We start from the raw sequence: 24,265 nt of genomic DNA, 5'->3' as shown, positions 1-24,265 counted from the left end.
GCAGTACTCATACAAAACCCATTTTAATTAATTTTGTAAGTGGCATTGGTTAAACACTATTAAGTGATTAACTAAAATTCAGGTATTTGATGGTTATTCCACTTCATGCATCCTCTAGGGCTACATTCAGAACTACTCCCCACAGGCTAAGGATCAAATATTGAAATTCTGTTAAAAATGTAAAACAGAAAGGTTCCCCCCCATGGGTTGTTCATTTCTATACCTCTACCACTTACTGCTAGAGGTTTCTTTATGGTTATGTCTACACGAGAGAGTTTTATTGACAAAACTAGGGTTTTGGCAATAAAACTCATGGAGCTTCGACACACAAAATGTGTTTTGTTGACAGGCTGTAGACAAAAACGCAGCACTTTTGCCAACTTCCTTCTGCCTCTCAGCTATAAGGTGCAATTTGTCAACAATTTCTGTTGACAAAAAGGCCACGTAGATGCTCCAGGGAGAGCGGGGGACTCTGTTAACAGACAGGGCTTCCTGCTCACCGGGCAGCCTTGTTTGCTGAACTTCCAGCTGGCTGTTCTGTCGAGAGAGGGCTGGGGACTCTGGCTGCTCTCTGTTGACAGACCAGATCACTTTTTCAATCCACTTTTGTGTGTGGACATGATCTGTTGACAGAAGTTTTGCGGGAAGAGCTCTTCTGGCAGTAACTTTGGTCGACAGAGTGCTGTAGTGTAGATGTAGCCTTTATGTGTACATTTTTATTTCGTAGTATGATTTGCTACATACAAGGAGAGCAAAAAGTGAAGAATACTCAGTTTTCAAAAGCCCTTTCAACCTTCAACCAAACTTTGAACCAACAGTCCTTTTAAAAATTAAAAATTTTGTTCAAGGCAAGTAGGTTTTATATAATGCTGCTCATTGACAAACAATTGAGCTGTATGCCTAATGCACTGTCATGAGCTTATTGTGCTGAACTGGGAAGTAGGTACTGACAGACTTCTACTTTAGGAAGTGCATAAGAGAACTGTTGCCTTTCAGCATTAGGACCTGACTTTGCAAGGTGCTAAAACCCAGGATGCTGTGTACAGATAGGCCATTAGTGGATGTAGTTACAAGTCTGGGATAAACATCAAGGTGTGTGACATACTAGTGTGGAAGGTGATGGAGAGAAGGGACCCAACACATACCTGGGGAGCCACAACAGCTAGAGGCAGCATGACCTGATCTGTTGGACAGGCCTGACAAGCAACACGGCGTAGTGAAATAATTTCTAGATGATCAAAGCATAACTTTTCATAAATCTTTTTTCTTCCATGACACTTGGACTAGGCTGTAACTAAATGGAAAAAAGTTGTGTTCAATTAGCTGCTAAGTGCATAGCTGATAAGATAAAAGGGATAAGAAAAAAAAGAAAGCTACTGAAAATCTTCCTGTTTGACAGTTTATGCCATGTATCACGTTCTCAAGAACAACTTTTTTCTTTCAGAATATTTGTCTAACATAGGGCAAGCTGAAATCGCAGATTGAAAATGATTCAGTCTTTCTCGAGTACAGCAGATGTTTCAGATTAGATTTTAGATTTTGAGATAGCAAGAAAAATTTCCTGGGAAAGAATGTGCATTTGTGATGGGGAAAAACAAAACAGCAGCAGCTATGCATTTATTAGCACAGCTAAATTATGAGTTTATAAATATACCAAACTTTGTAATGAAGCCTTACTACATCAATACAACTTTGTGCTACTGCATTTTTTTTCATAAAGCATGGCACACTTTAGAATTGAAACCGATGTTGACTTAGCACACTGTTCAATGAAGTTTCCATGTTACTCTCTTAACTAAATACATTTTGAACCTTCCCCCTGCCAAAAAAAAAAAGTGTGGCATGACAAGCCCTGGCCCTTGATGATTTTTTTTTAATATAACATTGGAAAAATTTTAGCTGAATAATGCTAATGGCTCCCCTCCTAAGCAGTAGGTAATGAATGGAGTGATGTGTCTCTGATGCATGTCTAACTTGTATAGATGTTGTAATAAATGACTGAACAGTACTAAACTATGAAGGAAAAGGGTAGGCACCACTACATCACCTAATAAATTTTACAAACAATACTTTTACTACGGCTTTTTTACCCAATACAAATTCTTGTGTTCCCAAACCCTTTGCCCTTGACAGATTATTTCATGCACATTAGATTAATAAAGTTTCACTATTCATTTGCTTCTGTATGATTCATTTGTCTTTACCACAGGTTTATGTTCAGAAGTGTGGTAGTACAGCCTTTCTGTACTATTTAACCCAATGGCAAACTCCAGTTGAATCTCCATCCCTACTTAATTACTTTTCTTGCCTATTTCTGTCATTCAGGTGTCTGTGTCATTCCTATTTTAATTTAAGTGAATAAATTTAGGTTCTAGGATAAGCTTATTGATGTAGCATAGCAACTGAAGATAAAAAAAAGATGAAAGCACCATTAATATTTTCATAATTAAAGAAAAGATGAAAGATTGACTAGAGAATATTGAAATGAACTAATTTATAAAAGAAAATGAATATGCTAAGGTCAGATAAATGGAAACAAGATTAATGATGGGCCCGCCTCTGAAATTTTTATTTTATTAAATCATCTAGTCCACTCCTCTAAATATACTTACACTTCTCTAAGGCATTTGACATGGTACCATGCAAAATTTTGATTAAGAGCATACAACAAAATAAAATTAACATGGCACACATTAAATGGATTAACAACAGACTAAGTGATAAGTCTCGAAGTGTATCTGTAAATCATGAACACTAATTTAGGGGGTATATTTTGACTGAGTTTTCCTGCTCCTGCAATATTTAACATTTTTATTACTTGTTGAAAAAAGAAGTCTTCTCTAATTAGCTTTTCAGATTACTCCAAAATTGAGAGTGGTAAATAATAAAGAGAATTTCAGAGAAATCTGGATTGCTTGGTAAACTGGGTGTCTGCAAACAATTTGCATTTTAAAATCTAATTTTAAGTGTATGCATCTATGAAGAAAGTTCATAGGCCATGGTTACAGCATGGGGGACTTTATCCTGGGAAAGAGTGCCTTTGAAGATGATGTTGGCATCATGGTGGATAATTAGTGGAACATGAGCTCCCAGCATGATGCTGTGGCTGAAGAGCTAATGCTGATATAAACATGTAATAAAGGCTATATTGGGTCAAACCAATGGTGCTTCTAACTCAGTATCCAGTCTTCCAACAGTAGCCAATTCCAGATTCTGCAGAAGGACTGACAGGAAAAGGCAATTACTGAGTGATCTGTTGTCCAGTCCCAGCATTTGGCAGCCAGCGGTTTAGGGACACCCAGAGCAAAAGGCTGCTAATAGCAATTGATGGACATACCCACTACACACAAATCTAATTCTTGTTTAACTGTTATTCTTTTGGCCTTCACAACATGCCCTGGCAATGAGACCCAGAGGTTCAATATCAATGTTATGTGAAGTGCATCCTTCTGTTTGTGTCACTGCTGAAATACTATGTCCAATTGTGGTGTACACAATTCAAGCAGGTTGTTGATAATTGGAGAGGGTTCAGAGAAGAGCAACAAGCATGATGAGAGGCTTGGAAAATGTGCTTCAGAGCAATAGATGCAAATACCTCACTCTGATCAACAAAGACGTTAAAGGGCAACATGATTATAGTTAAATAGAGACAGAGAAATAGCTGGGTTAGTCTGTATTCTATCAAAAAAGCAGTCATGTAGCACTTTAAAGACTAACAAAATAATTTATTAGGTGATGCACTTTCGTGGGACAGACCCACGTCTTCAGATCATAGCCATACCAGAACAGACTCAATATATAAAGCACAGAGGTCCAAAAATTGTTATCAAGGTTGACAAATCAGAAAAACTGTTTTCAGGGTTGGTAAATCAGAAGAGCAGAGGGGCATCAGGAAGCAGGTGTGGTGTGGGGAAGTTAAGAGTTAGAAAAAACAAAGTACGTAAAAGAGTCCTTATAATGGACCAGGTAATTGCTGTCCCAGTTCAAACCATGTGTTAATGTTTGAATATAAATGATAGTTCTGAGCACTCCCTCTGTAAATGATTGTTAAAATTTCTTTTCAGTAAAACACAGAATTTCAGGTCATTAACAGAATGGCCCACTCCATTATAGTGCTGGCTGACAGGTTTGTGAGTTAGGAGTTTTTTGGTGTCTATTTTATGTTCATTCATTCTTTGTCCAAGAGTGTTTGCAGTCTGTCCTATATACAAGGTGTGTGGGCATTGTTGGCGTACGATGGCATATATGATGTTAGTTGAGGAACAGGAGAATGTGCCTGTGATTCTGCGAACAGCATGGTTAGGTCCAGTAATGGTAGTAAATTTACATAAGAACAATATATTTAATACTGGGCTCTTAAACCTAGGAGCAAAAGTATAACAATTAAATGCTTAGCAATTGAAGCTAGGCAAATTCAGACTGGAAATAAGGGATATATTTAGAACAGAAAAAATAGCAGTCATGTAGCACTTTAAAGAGTAACAAAATACTTTGTTAGGTGATGAGCTTTCGTGGGACAGACCCACTTCAGTTATCTCTAGATCTCTGGATAAATTATTTTGTTAGTCTTTAAAGTGCTACATGACTGCTGGTTTATTTATCAGAATACAGACTAACATGTTTACCTCTCGGTTACAATTTCTAACAGTAAGTCACAACTGGAAAAATTTATCAAGGGCTGTGCTGGATTCCTTCTCGTTGACAATTTTTAAATCAAGATTGGATTTTTTTTTTCTAAAAGATATGCTCTAGGAATTATTTTGGGAAAGTCCTATGCCTGTGCTGCACTGGAAGTCAGATCCAATGATCATAGAAGATTAGGTTTGGAAGAGGCCTCAGGAGGTCATTTTGTCCAATCCCTGCTGAAAGCAGGACCAACCCCAACTAAATCATTCCAGCCAGGACTTTGTCCAGCCAGGCCTTAGAAACCGCTGAGGATGGTAATTTCACCATCTCCTTAGATAACCCCATACACTGTTTCAACACCCTCCTAATGAAATAGATTTACCTAATAGCTAACTGGTCCCTTCTCTCGTTGGATCTATTAATCTTCCATATATTAAAGTTAACATGTTATATAACCAATACATTTATGGATACAGTGGAACTGATTTTTGTCTCACATTTGCTCTATATAGTTTCATAATTCTAGCGGACTAGATCCTCAAGTAAATTAGTAGAGCTCCATGGGCCATGACAATGCACACCAAGTGAGGATCTGATCCATTGAATTCAGTGGCTTTATTTCTGATTTATTATAGTATGAGATATGAATTGAGCCCTCAGTCATAAAAACTGCAATTTCTGTATGTAATCAATCTGACCCACATACGATGCAGTGAAATAATCTAGGCAAGCATACAACTTGAAAAGTCAACAAAATTTGCTGTGCATTTAGCAGTTCGCTGTTTATTAAACAGTAAATCAAGAGGCAACAAAAAAGAGAATTTCTAATTGAGTATTGTTTAGTGAACTGAGAGCCTGTCAAAAGAGTTGTTGGGGAGAACAACTGGTACAAAGGTGAGTGCAAATTCGCTCTTAGCTGTAAAGCATGTCATCCAAAGTATACAATTTATGTGCACAATACAAATTTCATACATTTTCCTCTATGACATAGTTTATTATAAACTGAAGTAAAAATTAAAATTAAAAAAGGTCACAGTTTCGTCATTGGTATGTGAAGGTTATTCCAAGGGCCCATCCAGAGCTCCTCTTCCTCTGAGTGTGTGTGATCACTATGTGATTCCAAGGGCACTCTGACCTCTGCATTATCCACAACTGACTCTTGCTCTTCTGTGCTTTTCATTTCGTTGCCCCCAGTCTTCATTGCTATTTTGTCAGCTCCTCTAGCAGTGGAGGCAAATGAGACACTAGAGGGTCTCATATTCAGTTTGTCACTGGAAGATGGCCTCTTTGACAGTGTGTTCAATGGGACATTTTCCTCATGTGTCACTGCTAGCTTGTCCAATTTCTTGAAGTGTTTCCCAAGTCTGACAGGAGAAGTGACTTTTAAATTATTGGTGAGACAAATGCGACGGGTTCTCACAACTGACCCATTTTGTGCAATATAGATGTTGCCATTTACGTTGTTTTGAATATTGGGGTGGTTAAGGCGATTCCGCTGGCATTCTGGAGCACTGTCTTCTCCAGTTGAGCTGGTTTCATACTCTGGATCAACTACTAACTTGATCCTTTTCTTTCCGGCCCACTGTTTGACAACAAGAGAGAGTTGATTATATCACAATACAATTTATTTAATTTTTCCAAGGTTTTATATTCAACCTAATGTTTCAGAGAAATACCTAACATACATGTTTATTTTATATTCTCTCTCTCTTTCTCTCTCTCTCTCTATCATTTCTATGTAACTGAGTCTATTACTACCATATACTGCAATATTAAACAATTTCCCATATTCAGCAGAAGTAAAAATATTCAGAAATCTGAATTTAAGCCAGTGTCTGCTGTGCAACAAAATTTTAGGTAGTTACAAGGAAAAGTAGAAAAATATAACACATTTCTGAGAGAACTCTCCAGGATTAGCAAACCATTATGGTGTTTTTCCTTAATCCACATCCAGCTGTCATCACTCCGTCTGTGTTTCCATGAACATACAGTGGTTCTTTGGAAACTTCCTGGTGTGACTGCACTACACCTTAAACAGGAGATGAGATGTGAGTGGGGGACATAAAAAAGGGGAGGGTGTTATCTGGCTTCCCAAGAAGAGGGATATACCTTTTCAGGAGGTAAAGAACCACAGTGGGTCTATTTGGGAAATGACTCATCACTCAAAGTGACCTGACTTGAAAGGTAGAGAGGGCAGAAAAAGCCCTCTCTTACCCAGACCAACCTCCCACTCTCCTACCATTGGAAGTGTTAAAATACCACAATTGGTCAGGATCAGCTCTGGGCACTGCAGTAGCCAAACGAGTGTGATGGGAAGGAAATTTTCCCTCACACTCAGATTGGCCAAGGCAGAGTTGTTTATTTTTATTTTTTTGCCTTACAATTTTTTATGGGTGCATAGCTGGGGTGAGAATGAAATGGAAGCTAGCCTAGCCCAGTCTAGCCTAGCTTCTTAAGTAAGCATGGGGAAGTTACCCAGTACTCATACTCCTTAGGAAAGGGATAAAAGAGGTACAGTACTCATATAAATTGATTGGAAAATTATTTAAAGGAGGTGTTTGTTAAAGGAATGGAAGTAAAGGGTTCAGGGCTCCCATGACTGGTACAGCAAGGAATCTCCTTTTATAGCCCACCTTACTCCTCATTCAAAGGGGGTGAATATTAAGTTCCCAGCAATGGGTTGGCTGGGAACCATGAAGGAAAAAAGAGGAAGGCTGGCAGAAGCTCCCGAGTTGGATATTACAATGATCATGGATTTACCTGTATTGCACTTTTATCTGCCACTTACCCCCAGGCAGTTAATAATAAAGTTGCAGCCCAATTAAACCATATCCAGGTCTCCTGTGATTCTTCCAATATGACAAGGCAATGGATATTTTCCGTTCCAGAAACATTCTTAATGAATGTGTTGTGTAAATCATGTTACAGCTCAATTAAAATCATACTTGGACAAAACAACAATGTTGATCATACATCAGAAGAGAAAATACAACAGGATCACTACTTCTTTATAATAAAAATTGCAATTTAATGATAAAAATTTGCAGAAATGATTCTTTCTGATAACTACTACTGCTAAATTGTACATAATCTGAATACCACTAGAAAGTTTCTTTGAGAATTTAAATAAACCATAAGCTACCTTGAAATGTCAGCTCAGAGATAGCATTTGATATTGTTACTTTATTGTAAAATAGCAAAACAGTGGCATTTTATGCACTAAATTGTCTTCATTTCTTAGGCAAAGGCAAGGTGTTGAAAGTGATCAGACAAAATTGATACATTATTTCTTTACGTAGGCCCTGATGTACCAGTTCATCATACTGGTACTAAACTAGAGTAACTCCACTGAAATCAATATTACACTGGTGCACTATACAAATGGGATAACACACCTGCAGATTTCATACAATTTATACTACATATGATATTTTATTTCAAATTTGTGACTTTGATTTGATTGTGACTTACAAAAATTATTTTAATTTATACTAGTATGAATCTCAGTAGAAAGCTGCCTCCTTAAGACAAAGTGAAATCAGCTATCATCACTCAATCTAATAGTACAAGGTCCATGTTTATTCTAGAGTTCTACTGGTACAATATAGTGGAACTAACTTCTATAGTATGGGCTTCCACGCGGGCGTGTGCACGCGCACACACGCACACACACACAAAATACAGGAAAGGTTTTTTTCTTTTTTTAAAGAGCAAACCATGCAGGGTACAAACATGTACTATATAACATGCTTTTTAAAACTAAACTTAGCACAAAATACTTTCAGAGCTCTATTCTACATTTTCATTTTTACATACATGTATCATCTTTCTCTTAGTACAGGTTGAACCTCTCTAGTCCAACACTCTTGTCTGGCAACATCTGTAAACCAGCATGATTTTAGTTAGTCGGATGACCACTTATCATGGGTGTGGCCAAGTTTACAGTGCTCCCATAAAGTTTGTTTTTCAGCCACCAGTCCTGACTCTCAGTGTTCTGTTCTGTTATTTAGCCGTAATTTACCTTTAATTGTCCAGTAAGCAGTGGAAGTATTGGTAATGCTTCCAGACAATATTGACCTCCTGTGTTCTGGAAAATTCTCTCATTTGGCGCCGCTCCGGTCCTGAGGGTGCCAGACTAGAGAGGTTCAACCTGTAGTATGTATCTTTTCATTGATGGAAAAATTGACTAGTTTCAAGAAATATGCTGCTGTTGGGGATCAAGAACTGAGTAAGAGGGAAAGGATAATTGACTCTCTATCCATTGCATGTTACAAATATGGCAACACAAGCTTCCCTGTCACTGAAAGGCAACAGTGTGAGTTTTAATGTTAACTGTGAACCTTACACAGTATTTGAGTAATAGAGATACAGATTTTATTGGAAAATATTGTGAGGAAATGTATTTGTTTCACAGATATTGCAGTCTGTGGCATGTTCTGTTGCCTACAAAGATATTTGTCTCCATGCGTTTTGCTACTGGTTCTACGGTGCCACTATATTCTTTAATGATAGTATAAAGAAAACATTTTTCAACAACATCGTCACAAAAATGTAAAAAAATGTAAAAAAAATAGACATATAATGACAATAAGATTGCAACAGCTGCAGGGGAGTCATTAAGACTTAGGAGTTCATAGTTTGTGGGAGCCACATGTTCTTAAGGCAATGCTTAATAAAGTAATTCCTATTTTCCTTCACATTTTCCCCAAACCTCCACTCACTGATGACAGCACCTTTCTGACGTAGGATATCACAAAAGAATGAAAAAAAATGGACTACTATATTAACTCAATTGAAATTAAGGACAAACTTTCATTGACTTCAGTGAAGTCAGGATTACACTGAATATATAAAAAGATTACACTGAATATATAAAAAATGTTACTGAACAAAATCTCTTCAGCATAAGTAGACCCATATATGTCTTCTGTTTGAGAGAATGGACCACCGTCTCTTAAAAAATTCACTCAATGGCAATCTCCATACTGCCAAATACAGCAGCTACTGGAAGGAAAATGTTTGTCTTACACAGCTACTACACACAACTCTGACTTAATTTCCCATCCATCTGAATGAACATTTACACAAATACCAAGAAAAAAGTTTGACAACTAGAATTGTTTAACTTAATAGCAAGTTCAAGTACACTAGAGAACCAAACCATTTCCTCTTTCCAGTATAGTAATTGAATTGTAGCCTTTATGAGACTCCCAGCTGTTGTTAGATTTGTCATCCTACTAGGTTTGCAGTTCACAATACAGGTACTGGATCAAGAAAGGTTATTCATCTCTGGAGCTACAAAATAACATTAATTGGATGGGAGGAACTGATTTTGAGCTTTTTTATATTGAAACTAACCTCCTACATAAGCCACTGTTTGAGAAAAAGCTGTATAGTCTTTAGGACAATAAGAAAAAAGCACCTCCAGCCTACGCGTATGTATACATTTTTAATATTTAACATGCTGGCTGCATGAATTAGAGCTCTGCGGGGCACAGCATCATGCAACAGTAATCTCATACAGTAAAACAAATACAACTTGAGCTTTTAAATAAGAGTGCTTTCTTTACCATTGTGCCCATTCTGAATGGAAATGGAATAGCAACACTTGAAAACTATAATTTCTGGACATTGAATTGCACAGAGCAGTGCTTTTATTATGCTGGTACTTGTCGGTAGTGAGTACTGGCACCTCAGCAGCCTCAGCCATGCAATTGCCTAGAGGTGAGGGGTAGTAAGCTGGATGACTGCCAGCACCCTTTTTTTAAAACAAAAATGGAACTGGTACAGATCAAGTCCAAAATTACAGACATGTGGTAAACTGGACTTTTCTTGCCCCACCTGCAATATGTCTGAACTATTTAAAATGTGGAAGATGAGAAAACACAGCCATTAGCACCCCCACAAAAATTGGTTTCTGCAAAAATTGCTCAAGTAGTATTTATCACCCACATTGTTCAATGATTAAAGACACTTTACAGTTAGTAACTGAAACATTTGAGTGCAACTGCTCTGTTAGTGCAAGTTTAAAGTGTTTTATAAGTAACTTTTGGGGAAAATGAATTTCTACAGCTTGTTTATCTCTTGCCACATTCCATTTACTCCTGAGGGGATTCTGCATGGTGTCGGCAGAAAACGCATCACCCATGCCCCAAATACCTGTGCTTTCCTGCAGAAAGGGAAGCAAAGGGAAGCTGTGGGGGCATGGGGTCTGGGGAAGGGTTTACCTCTCCCAAGTAGAGGTAAGACATGGGAGAGCACATGGGATTATGTGCCACTGTTCCCTCTTGCTTCTGCAAATGCAGAGCTGCTCAGTTAGAGGAGGCTGTCTCGCTGGGTCCTGGTGCCCATTGTTCACCCCTTTCGTTTGTTTAGAGCCTTCATGTTTTCTCTGCAAAGTGAGTATTGGCAGAGGTGGTGGCAAAAATGACATAGAAGCAGGGATGAGGATTAGGGTGGGGGAAGAGACAGTGGGGAAGGAAGGAGGTAGAATAGAGCAGGAAGAAATGTGGGAGTGAGGGGAGGTTTGGAGATGAAAAATGGGATAGGGGAATTATGGGAGAAGTAGGAGCCTGGCAAATGGCATCCCTTTGGCAGTACCTGGGGCTCCCCCATTAAGCAGGCCCATCAAACCCTCACCCTGACAAGCCCAATCCCCCATACACCTGAACTCCTTCAGTGATCTCACCCCACCCCCCCAAGTCCTTGCCCTCTGATCCCCAAGCAGCTGCACCTGGACCGCCACATCATCAAACCCCATTTCCCCATCAGCTGTATTCCTCACTGAGCGCTGCTACACCCAGGCCTCCTGCCATGCCCCATCTCCACACACCCAGACCCACTTGCTGAGCCCCAATCATCTTCACCTGGATCTCCTCCTCAATGAGCCACTGTGCCTGCAGTTCTAACACTGAGCTGCCTGCACCAAGATTGCCACACACAGACACCTCTCCCCCTCACACCTGGATCTCCTCATGCTAGGCCAATCCACATTTGGATCCTGCTGGGCTGAGCGTGCCCATACAATGCATCTGGCACAGAAGGGCAGGACGCTAGGGTGCTTCTAGGCAAACCCAGCCCTGCACTGTATCAGGGTCAGGGGCAGCCTCACCTCCAACTCCAGTGCAGGTGGAAGGCTTCAGCATGATCTCCCACCTTAGTGCAGCCAGTGTCCTGCACTCCCCACTGCCATGCTGACGCCTCAGTTATTGACAAATACAATGGTCCGAATTTTAAAATATTGAGTGCATAATGTTGAATTTTTGATGTAGAGTTTGCTCAGGAGTATGAAATGTGCTGTATGAATTATCTGATACCCTCTCAACCTGGAAGTTTCACCATGCGGAGACACAGGATGACCTAGATTCTATGGGAATGAGCACAGAAATTAGGAATTCTAATCTTGACTGTGCCACTGATGCCCAAGACTGCAGAGAGAAAGTCATGTCCTCTGTCTCAGTTTTGCTATCTGTAAAATGGAGATAATAAAATCACTATCCAAGGAATTATTATAAAGATTAGTAAATATTTGTACAGAATTGAACATGTAGTGAAGTGCTATATGAGTGCTAAATGTTGATTGTCTCTGAAGTAAATCCTATTTCTCATTGTGGGAACTGCTTGAATGTTAGAAATTGCTGGTCATAAATTATAATATAACTTGCCTACTATATGCAGAATTGTGTGTCAAGCTAGCCATTGCTGCTAATGTCATATACAATAGTAATTTGCACCACAACTTGCACTGTACAAAAGGGGTAAATTAATGGGCTACTAACCAATTGCTTTTCTAATCATAGGGCAAAAGTTGACAGTGAATAAAAGCACTTTTTGAACTGAATTTTGAATTTTTCTATCAGTATATATACACAAAAAATTCATCTGAATATTTAAACTTAGGTAATACCTGTTTAGCTTTCTATGTTATTAATCTTAAAAAAGGACATCAGTGTATCTAGAAAGGATGATATTTTGTTTCTAAGGTTTTAATCAAACCAAAAGGCTGTGTCTACACTACAAAAATAACTTTGAAGTTGCTTACTTTGAAGTAAGCAACTTCCAAGCTGAGCATCTACACACACCCTACTTCAAAGTAGGGCACTAGTCCATTCCCAGGACAGGAGTAAGGACTTCAAAGTTGGGAAAATGTGTATAGACTCTCTGCTGGCTACTTCGAAGTAGTGCCTAACTTTGAAGTTAACTTCAAAGTTAGTTCCTAGTGTAGACGCAGTGTTTATGAAAGACCATGCAAGGGCACAGCAAACAACACCAGTCCTTACTGCAAAATGTACACCTACTGTTCTCTTTTTTAAAAGGATGTGGAGTCAGCAGCAGCATCTGACTCTGATGCAGCAGTATCAGGAGTCTCCTCTGACTGAAGTTCACTGTGTTTTGAGGAGAGTTCTTTTCTTAGGTTCTTTCTTTTCATATTGGAATCAGAACTTTGAACATCAGAATCTTGAGAAGCATCTGTTTTACTAGAAAAAGTGTCACTCACTGAACTCTTCGTCCCTTTGCTGCCTTTGGAAGTAACACTCTTTTCACTTTCAAGGCTTTTTGATTCACTCCTACTGATAGTTTCTTCCTTATCCTTAGCATCTGTATCAATCTCTTCTGTGCTTTCAGCCATGCTGCTTACAACACAAATGTCTGATGTTCTTTTGTTTCTCTGTTTACTGGGAGTAGTTTTCTGACTGATGAAAGACATTTCAGACACAGATCTATCATTTATATTGTCATCTGTCTCATCAGGGCTTGTGTCATCTTGCTCCAAATCTGATTTCTCATCCTCTTCTGATACCTCCTCTATTGTGTCTTGTTTTTCACTGCTAACTGGGGACAGTTTGCTCTTGTAGCTGGATCCTGAACTCTTGCCATAGCTCTTGGTTCTTTCACTGGCTGATCCCTGAGAGGTAGCTTCACTCTCAGACTTCATCACTTCTGACTTCTGACTGGAATCCGTTGTTCCTCCACTAGATCTACTTCCCTTACTTGACATACTAGTTCTTTCACTAACTCTTCTGCTATTGGAATCACTATACTCAGATCTGCTATAAGAATTCTGATTTGAGGATACCTTTGACTGCAAGTCATCTTCATCACTGTCAGAGACTTTATTCTGAGAACCAGAGACTTGAGAAAGGACACTTTTGGACTCTTCCTCATCTTCTTCCTCTTCAGAGTGCTCAGATAGGTCATCTTCTGATTCATCCTGTTCATTATCTGATTTGGATGCGGAATGATCATCTTCTGAATCCTGTAAATCTTTCTCATTCTCTTCATCAGAGTCCACCGTACTTTCGTTGGTTTCATCTTGGTCTAGTGTCACTTTCAAATGGTCTTTGTCATCTTCCTGAGAAACAGAGGTACTGCTCTTTGAAGATGATTCATCATCTGAAGCAGCAGATTTTCTTTTTTTCTTCTTATCATAGTCATCAGAAACATCACTATCCTCTGGCTCACTTTCTGCTGTGATACTAATTGAAATTCCTGATTTTGTTTCATCTCTTTCAGATTCACTCACCCTTTGACTTTCAGAGTCTTCACCTCCTTTTTCACTTGCAGACAGCGAACTTTTGCTCACAGAACTCTGAGATTTGCGATGCTTTTGAAATTTTTTGGAAACACTAATGCGTTTCAGCACATGACTTAGTCTTCTGGTTGTTGAAGGTCTGTCATCTGCTGATTTCTGGAAATAATTTCCTTTGATAATCATGCTGTCATCACTGTCCACTGGGCGAGCTGACATCAGCTTGGCATAATTAGAATCTTTGCTACTGCCTTTTACTTTCTGCAGAATGATTGGAAATATCTTTGCTTTCTTCCATGGAGAATGAGCAGACTCGGTTGTACCTTCTCGTTTGTGGACATTTACGGCTATTCGACTCAAATGCATCACTGCTTTTAGTTTTCTTTTTCCCTGGTTGGTCCTATGTTCTCTTTCAACACCGTCTTTTAGCTCCATCCCACCACTTACAGCACTACCTTTTATTTGATCCCCTGCTCTCTGACTTACACCTCTGCCTGCAGGGCCTTTGCCTCGACTCATTCCCTGCAAATTATGAAAATGGAACTTCATTACAATTTGAAAGATAGGTATTATGAAAACTTGCTGGCCTAAAATACTTCAGCAGGAAGAGAATTAGTAGTCAATATTACAATGTAACATTTTTACTGGAATCAAAACCAGCTTACCTGTTATCAGATTTTTTTTGCCAACCTTTCCAGGACTGAAAGAAAAACCCTTAATTTCTAGAATGGGCAATTAGTTCACTGTGATTGTTCTCCATTACAGTAGCAAACACCAATTCACATATTACAGCTTCTTTTCCAAATAATATTATTTTGTTCCATAAATAGCCTACTATCTCTGAACATTAAATTTAAATATATAACTTCATACGATTTTTCCTAGCATTTGCTGGGCATTTTCATTTATTATCCTTATACTCCATTGCCAAGCATTATGGTAAATTATTGTAGTAACTGTTGTGTTCATCTTCAGATAGTCAGATATAGCCTATTAGATTCAGTATAACTAGTGCAGGTAAAAATAATATAATATGACATTTTTAGGCATATAACAGTATATAACATTATATGTATTTCTTATTAGACAAGAAATCCATGATATAAGGCCAAATAGTTCTATATAGGTTAATAGCAGCATTTTAATATTTTTTAAAAGGAAAGAAGATGATATTAAAACTATAATACTATAGTTCTTTCTATTTGGAAAAGCAACTTTTTTAATGATATATCATCAGTCAGAAATAAAAATCTCAACCAAGTTTTATGGGATCCTTAATGGAGTGATTGAACAGTCCCCAGTTGCCTACGTGGCATGTGCACAGAATAATACACCAATTAATTATGCAGATAAAACCTGAATAAGTTAAGACACTGCTGAATTACAGACTGAAATCAACCTCGAGTTAATTACACTTACTTCTCCTTCAGTTGTTGATCCATGTGGACTGTAATAATAGCTGCCATCGTTTTCCACAACCACTTCACCATACTCATCATACATCCCAGTTGGAGATAACAATCGACGACAACTCCCATACTGAGGCAGTTCATACCTGGAAAGGAGACTTTTGTCTTCAGATATTCTGCGTGTTTATGTGTATGTGTGTCTGTGTGTAGCTGTAGTCTCTCTAACATACACACATACACACACACATACACATGCCCTAAAGTGAAAGAGTTTTCCCATTTTATTATTGTCAACATATGAGAAATTGTTCACATTAAAAACACAATTTAAAATCCACTGAAATCAAATGAAAGACTCACATAGATTTCAACAGTTTTTAGATCAGGACAAAGCTATTGGGTATCCTGGATTAATCAGAAAGCTTCTGAGTTTGGGCATCTCCTTCCAAGAACCTGCTTCCAGCTCCTGTTTTTATTGGACAGTAGCTGTACCTCACCTATATGGGAGGGAAGGGGGATGGTGCTGGAACAAAACAGTACTGTTTTATAGTGAGGTGAGAGGCAAGAAAGAGGTTGAAAACTGCTGCACAATGGTGGGTAGTGGTAAGCTTTGAGGAGCTGATTCATCCCTTGGGAACATAACAGTGAAAGGTTTTGGAAGGCTTTTCTCCATGCAGTGGCACCCACCCTCCTTTCCTCCCTCCCCTCAAGGCACTAATATCCATTTGGGTTAGGACTTGCTGTGGGTATTGCACTAGCCACTCCTTTATAGGGGACTGGGAAGGAATTTTTCCCCCACCACCATATTGATTTTGGGTGAGTGGGGTTTCTTTGACCTCTTCACATTGGGTGTCAGGGAAGGAAAAAGTGGTTAGGCTATACGTCACAATTCATGTTGTAGGTGTAGGGCGGATGTCCAGTGATGGAAAAAAAAAAGGCCTCATAATGGACTTGAAAATGAGATGTTGGTTAATAGAGAAGAGATGGAGATTTGAGGTACCTATGACTGGTATAGCAGGAACCAACCCCTGTTTCTGAAAGTCCACCTTAACTCTCTTATGGAGGGTGTTTTGAGGTGCACTTTAACCCTCTTGTAAGTGGATGGATTTTAAGATCTAAAAGCCATGGGTTGGCTGGGGGACCTGGATGAAACATGAAGAGAGTTGGTAGAATCCCCAGGTAGTTATTTGAATGAATGTGGATATCTGCTGAGTAGTCCCAGACATCTAATAAAGTTACAGCCTGATTAAAATCCATATCAAGTGTCTCCAGTTTTCCTTCTGGTACAGCTGGACAATAAGGAAACTGTACTGTGGAAGTGTTCTAGGCAGCATCTCTCTAGTTAGTCCTGCTTCACAATTCTGAATTATAAGGATCATTTGCAGGCCTCCCAGACTAACCACAGAGACCCTGCCTATAGATCCTAAAATGCCTGCTGCCATACAGAGATAGCTAGAGCACAAAGCAAGGTGAAGCAAAGCGGTGTTATCTATGCTGTTAATCTAACTACATCTATACTTACAAGGCTGAACAAGATTCACACTCTTAGAAGAAAATCATATGAGTGGAATGGGGGCTCAGAGTGAAGAGCCACAGAAAGGGAAGCAGGAGAACATTATTTGAAAGGGAGAATAAGTATATGCAAATAAAATGCGTATTCACAAAATGAGAAAATTAGGGGACGACCCTCATTTTATAACCTCTACAGACTTCTGTACATACAGGGAGAGGAAATTGGGAAAGTTATGCACTACCTTCCCATTCTATAAGGAGCGTTCTGCTCATGGTATGTAAATTCCGTCATGTAGAGGACAAATGTAATCCTCAGGTTTTTCTAGAATGCTGAAGAAAATGAGATTTTCTAGACCTGAAAATCTGTGTTTGCAAAATTACACAGAAAAACTGAAAACATACCCATGTTCATAACTGTAGTAATCTTGCCCATAATATTCTTGGCCTGGATCAATTCCGGATTCCATAGACAACTCCTGTAAACCAAAAGAGAAAACTGGTGGAATGGAAATACTTAAACACAAAGGTCGTGTCTATAGGAGCAAGCTCTTTTGGAAAATCAGGCCCTTTAAAAAAAAAAAACACATGGAGTGTCGACACACAAAATGTGCTCTTTTGATATGAAATCAAAAGAATGCGGCTCTTCTACTGGGAGCCCTCTTCTGCTCACAGATCAGGAAGAGTGCCTCCTTTCAAAAGCTTCTTTCAAAAAAATCACGTGCAAACGCTCTTCAGGTCCTTTTTTTGAAAGAGAAGTCCTCATGGAGCCAGATTTTTTGATCCCTGGCCCATTCTCTTGACAGAGAGGGGGCTGTGTAGACACTCTCTATTGAAAGAGTTGATGGATCTTTCGATCTGCTTTTTTGTTTGTGGACATGCTCTTTCGAAAGATGATCTTCTGGAAGATCATCTTTCGAAAGATTGCTGTATTGTAGATGCAGCCATAGTGATGATGATAAAGAATTCAGAAAAGAGTATTACAAATTGTGTACAAGCAAAAAACTAAAAGATAAGAACTTCAGTGAGTGTTTTGTATCACTACCACTTGTTATTTAAATAATAATATTCACTGGTGGCCTTACTATTTTTCTCATGTCTGAGGTGGGAAGCTGGTGAAATCATAATTCAGAAAGCTTCTGTGGTGCTGAAAAAATGTCAGAAACTACATTTGTCAGCTCAGTAATCTAAGGCCTATAGGTATTATAAATGCTTTTATTTTAAGTGATGCATTCCTAGGATATTCAGTTGCAAAGCCTCTAAGTGGGTAAACATTGGGAAGAAATTTTGCACTTCACAATAGTTTTAATCAGCATAACTGGCTCATCACAAATGTTCTGCACTTTTCACATGAATTTTCATTTCTTGCCTTCGTGACCTATGTCTTTTCGTAAGAATGTTAAAGCAGCAGCAGTCCTAGTCTAAAATGAAGACTATTTTCTCTACAGTATTTGTCAGGTTCTGCATCATATTGCATCTTCTGTTGATAAAATCAGCATTATTTGCTAATAAATATTATTAGCAGCACTGGATCAGAAAGATACCGTTGTACATTTAAACAATCTTCACAGTCCTCAGGATGCTAAAAATAAGATTACTATCTTGCAAGATAGACAGTAAAGACTTTGTGGAAAAACAAAAGGAATCAAAACTTGGGCTGAAGAGAGGCAGGAGAAAGTGGAGCTGCTACCTCTGTACTCCCCGAACGCCAGGGAACCTGGGGACTAGTCCTGCCCTCAAGTAAATGAGAGCAGCATCAGAGCTGTTTTAGATTACTTTTTCTTTTCCAGTAGCTCCTGAGAGTTGCTATGATTACCAGAAACTGTTGGAGTTTCACACTAGGCTATCCATCCCTCTTTTCCCAATTTAGCACCTATGTCAACCACACTACTGATGGTTATCACATGCCACAGGAATCTTTAGCTGGCCATACAGGCCAGGTGTAAGGCAGCTCTGCAACACTAGTATAGTGCAAAGCAGCTTTATCAGGGCCAAGGATCTAACCCAAAGGACCTGTTCCTACTGAAGTTAATGGGAGTGGCTCTATTGATTACACTGGAAGCGATATCAGATCTAAGTGATTTTAACTGAAAGCATTAATGATATAAACCAGATCCTTCTCTACTCTTCACAACACTTCTTATTTTGGAAGGCACTTCATCTCTAGGACTAATAATAACCAATAGACTAGCTCCAAAGAAACTCAGTAAAAATGTGATGGCAATAAAATTATCCTCTTTATTGATCTGAAAGGAATTTTAGAAAACTTTGTCGTTGGTGTTGCTGAAGTCTACAGTAATGACTGAAAAAATCAAATTAAATAAATGGTACAAAATCATTTTTTCTTCTACAAAATAAACATGTTTTCTTCTCTGGAGAAGAACATTCCTGGTAAACAGAAATTTAGATCAGAAAACATTGTAAATGATGCTTTGAAAGTTGAAGAACAGTAAGGAAAGTTTAAAAAATAGTACCTCTGGTCTGAGAAGAGAAGGTCTTAACAACTGCTGTTGCTGAAAAGATAATTAAAAGTAGAAAGATTAATCAGATGGTGCTAAATAGTTGAACAGGCAATTTATGCTGAAACTGTAAGGTTTGAAGGAGATTCTCCAAACACTGATTCATCAGTATTGCTAATTTTAGGATGGCCAAAATATGTCAATATTCACTGAATATTTTTTAGTTACTTTGTAATGGAGCCTCATGTAAGTACACACTTCAGTAAAATCTATAGCCTGTGTTCTTTCTGTCATCTAATGTAAAATCTAATTCCCAGTCATGTGATGATAATTTTCTGAATTATTTGTTCATCTTGAATATATTTCTGAAGGCCCGATAACTCAATGTGTAAGCGGTGAAACAAAACAAAACAAAATAGGTGGAAGGCAAATTTGGGTACATCTTGATATTCCTGCGGTGCCTATGGCCCCTGTAAAGGGGTTTATACATGACTCTTTGTGATTCCTCACCTTGCATTGCTTCCACAGGCTCTCTCATGGTTACACAGGAAGTCTCTGATCTTCCTAATAAGGAAGCTCTGATATCTTGACTTCCAGTCCTGTGTTTTAATCACAATGTCATCTGTTCCTCTTTATTTTCCTCTCGAGTTGCTGTTCTCTCTCTATTTGGTTACTTACATAGCTCTTATTGTCACAGTAACAAAGCATCTCACAACCATTGATAGATGTAATCATCACAGTATCCTTCTGAAGGAGGGAAATGCTATTCCCATTTTCAGTTAGGGGATTTAGGCATAAAGTAAATTAAAATTTACACATGAATTTACATGCTATTTGTGACTGACCTAGGGCTTGACCCTAGGTTCCCTCAGTTGCATGCTAGCATCCTTTGTGCAGCAACAGCCTCTCTCTTATCTGAGAAAGACAATTTGATGTAATTGGCAGAATTATATAGTTGCTAAAAAGGCAAGTCTGTTCTGCTGCATGGTGTACAGTATAACAAAAACATGTTTCTATCTGAGAAAGAGCAACTTGAAGCTGCACAGAGGGCAACAGCACCTATATATGATTATTCTGCTCTACCTCATAGCTAAACACAGCTCAGTAATGGCATTTACATTACTGAACTAATATATGACTCAAGTAATTTGAACTAAGGTCTTTCCTTATCAGCATTTGAAAAGAAAATTCTCTATGTGAATAGGATGATGTACATTCTCTGTTATCAAACTGTTCTAATAATATAGTGGGGTAATAGCCTTACCTCTTGTTGTGCATATCCTCGCCTAAATTGAAAAAAAAAACAAAGTTAGTACACAGCAATAAGAGTACGTAAAGATGAAGTTCTGAATAACTATTTCCACAGAAGAGATGTAGAAGAAGAATGTACTTGAAAACATTACTAACATGGTCAGAAATATTTATCTTAACAAGAATACAAAACAAGTGTGTTTTTAAAGACAACATAAATGCTTGGCCTTATGCAACTGTATTTCAGGAAGCGTATTGCATCTATGACCTCTGTAATGTTGAGCGCTGTATCTAGAGTCCTAGTAAGTCAGAGAGTCAGTGCACTGCTAAAATAGGTTATGAATGGAGAGAGGCAGCATGCACACTGCAGCTGGGTCTACACTACAAAGTTCTGTCTGTAGTGTAGGGGAGTGTCTACACTACAAGTGTGTGCTGTTGAGAATCTGTCGACAGAACAAAGAAGTTTTCCCAGAAGAGTTCTGTCTTGACTATACAAGGAATAGTTCCTCTGTCGGCAGATTCTAACAACAAAAAAATAGTGTAGACACTCCAGGGGCCCTCTGTTGACAGAGATGGCTTCCAGTTCACCAGACTGCCATATTTACAGAGTTTCTAGCTGGCTGTTATGTTGACAGAGGATTGGGCAGTCTGGCTGCTCTCTGTTGACAGAAAGCATTGATAGGAGGAGCCTGTATTAGATATAGATGTGTTCTGTAGACAGAGGTTCTGTTGGGAAATATCTGTCGACAGTCACTTCTGTTGACAGAATTCTGTAGTGTAGACACAGCTTGCATGGTAGGGCCACTGCTTGTATCGCGTGCTCACCTATTACCTTTCTTTTCCCAGTTAGTGGAGTCCTACCACACAGATCTCAATATGGCACAGGGCAGGTGCAAAATGCTTTTGTTTGTACTCTCTTGCACCTAAATAGACACAATGCTTTTATTTTGATTTTGGGCTTTCTGCACCCAGGCAGGGTTTGCTAGAATTTGGTCCTGTGCTTCTATTGTTAATTTCCATTAATAATGTTAGTGGTGCTCAAAAGTGTGGAAATTAGTTCATAGACATCAGACTAGGAAACCCAGTTAATTATAGTTGAGCAAAAAGTAAAGAACAGAATGGAAGCTCTCAATCTTTAATATGACTATTTGTAAAGCTTTTGTATTAGTATTTTGCACATGTTATCAGGGTGAATTATAACAGTTCTTCTTACAATAAGAAAGTAAAGAAATGAAGTTTTATCACCAAAAGATGATTTATCTATGACGTTTCAGGGCCAACTTGAACAATACTGTATTGGGTTTCCTTTTAGCCTACAGGTTAAGCATCTCTAATCTGGCACTGTCACCCAGCAACATCCGTAATCTGGCATGATTTTAGGTAATCGGACAATCACTTATCCTGGGCGTGGCCCAGTTTCCAGTGGTCCCATAAAGTTAGTTTGCAGCCATCTGTCCTGGCTCTCAGTGTTCTGTGCTTTAGCTCTACTTTACCTCTAAATGTCTTTTAAGAGCCCAGGAAGCACTTGGAACTGTAGGTAATGCTCCTAGATTATATTGACTACTCCTGGTTTGGTAAATTCTCTCATTCAGGACAGGTCAGGCCCCAAAGGTGCTGGACTAGAGAAATTCAACCTGTACAATAATATCTGGAAATCGAAGGTACTGAGTTGAAAGCAGGATAAGCAATCCTATTATACTTAATTGCTCTTGAGTGCTCAATACACTGCAGATTAAAAGTGCATGTAATAAAAGTTAATACATATTTACTTTTAATTCAATTTGCTGGGAATAAACCCACATTTCATAAACAAGATGTCTGAGAGGTGCACATAATGTTCCTCTACTATCAAGGTCTGATACTTTCAGTAAAAGAGGCAAAGCTTTCTATTAACTTTCATTTCTCTTGGTATTTCACCCTGTACTATAAGATTCCACACAATAGGAAAGTCCCAGGTGAAACTACATATTTCATTCCCATTAAATAATTTAAAAATATCTCCACCAAATGATCTGTAATAATGTTGGGACAATCTGGTTTCCTGACTTTCAATCTGACAGATACCCTCAATTAAGTTAAAAAAAAAACCCAAGAGAAAGAGTATGAATGATGAAGTATGCTAATGCCATAACATACACAACAAGATTACTGTGAAAATGAAGATACTTGCACAAATGGCATACCTTCCACTGGTCTATATTGCTCCTGGAATTTGAAGGTATTATGAATTGCCTTTCTCAGCAGTTATCTATCTGCTTTAATTCTTCTGAATGTTTTATTTTGTTTAAGATATTTTATATTTATTCTTGTATTAAAGGTAAAAGAAAGATCAAAAGCACTGTAAGTAGACATTAGAATTGGGAATTATTTTATTTAGTTGTTTCTTTTGCGATAAAAGTTTTCACTCAGTTCAAAGCCATCAACACAGAATTTATCTAAATGTGTAATAAATAGCCATTTCTCATCCAAATGACCAGTAGTCAGACAATTAGTATTTCTTACCAACAACATGCTGTTGATAGCTATTTAACTATATCAGAATTTGAAAACAATTGATAGACTATGATTGTGTTTTAAATATTTTAAGCACGAAAAAAAAACAAATTTAGAGTGGTGAGAGCTGTTATGAGGATGATGAAGCCAGAAACCACCTTTGAGTATTGGACAAACTCCAGAACCACTTTTATCTGGTACTGAAGAAAGTGTTAGTCCTTACAAATCAATTCACTTGTTCAATTAAATCTAAATATAGTGAAGATGGTTTGATAAAGAGCAAATACAGGCCACATATCCAGTGTGCAGTTGACCCTAATGAACCAAATCAGCGATCACGATAATTAAGTTAATGGCAATAACAACCTTGATTTTCAAAGTCTTTCAGATTTGTTTTAGAGACTTTTCAGAAATGTATCGTGTATTACAGTAGCACACAAATTCCTCACGTGAGACTGAGGCTCCTTTGTGCTAAGTGCTGCAAAAATACACTGTAAGATAAAGACCCTGCCCCAAAAGACTTTATAATCTAATCAGAAATCCCTACCAAAAGGATGGCAGGGGACAGCAAGGCACTTGTGCTTCCTACTGCTCTAGTTACCACTTTATCATCACACAGTTCTGGAACTGTAAAAAAAAGTCATTTTTCAAAAAGGACTAGGACAGAAAAATACACTAGAGTATATTGCCAGCTAGTACCAACAACCAACAACCAAGCAACCAAGGTTTCACACAATTTATTCTAGTGAAAATTAACACAAATAAAAAACCTCCAAACATTAAAACTTTTAGTATTAAGGAGGGTTCTCAAAAAAATGAAGAAAGTGTCACATGTAGGTGAAAAACTAGTTAATGTGGTATGATTTCTCCTAAGGATTCTTTTAAATCTAACAGGATTAATCTGGGGTGCGGGGGAGGAGATTAAGGAAGGTCACACACAATTATCATCTAAAAATTTTGGAGAAATTTACTTTTATATGATTTTCAAA

At 38.3% G+C, this 24,265-nt stretch overlaps 1 protein-coding gene across 1 annotated transcript in view; it reads right to left on the bottom strand.

Annotated features, from left to right (window-relative positions):
• Positions 1 to 5,409: 5,409 nt before the first annotated feature.
• PCDH15 (protocadherin related 15) overlaps positions 5,410 to 24,265 on the bottom strand; it is a 695,579-nt gene continuing 676,723 nt past the window's right edge. The window contains exons 36-42 of the mRNA XM_074999591.1: positions 20,797 to 20,818; positions 19,548 to 19,586; positions 17,479 to 17,552; positions 15,632 to 15,710; positions 13,782 to 13,810; positions 13,609 to 13,612; positions 5,410 to 6,208 (exon numbers count right to left, since the gene is read on the bottom strand). Of these exons, the coding sequence (XP_074855692.1) occupies positions 5,657 to 6,208; positions 13,609 to 13,612; positions 13,782 to 13,810; positions 15,632 to 15,710; positions 17,479 to 17,552; positions 19,548 to 19,586; positions 20,797 to 20,818 (799 nt within the window). The 3' untranslated portion in view covers positions 5,410 to 5,656. The remainder of the gene's footprint in view (positions 6,209 to 13,608; positions 13,613 to 13,781; positions 13,811 to 15,631; positions 15,711 to 17,478; positions 17,553 to 19,547; positions 19,587 to 20,796; positions 20,819 to 24,265) is intronic.

Source organism: Carettochelys insculpta, chromosome 7 (assembly GCF_033958435.1).
Source record: "Carettochelys insculpta isolate YL-2023 chromosome 7, ASM3395843v1, whole genome shotgun sequence".
Classification (NCBI taxonomy): domain Eukaryota; kingdom Metazoa; phylum Chordata; order Testudines; family Carettochelyidae; genus Carettochelys; species Carettochelys insculpta.
This window is presented reverse-complemented; position numbering and strand designations above follow the sequence as displayed.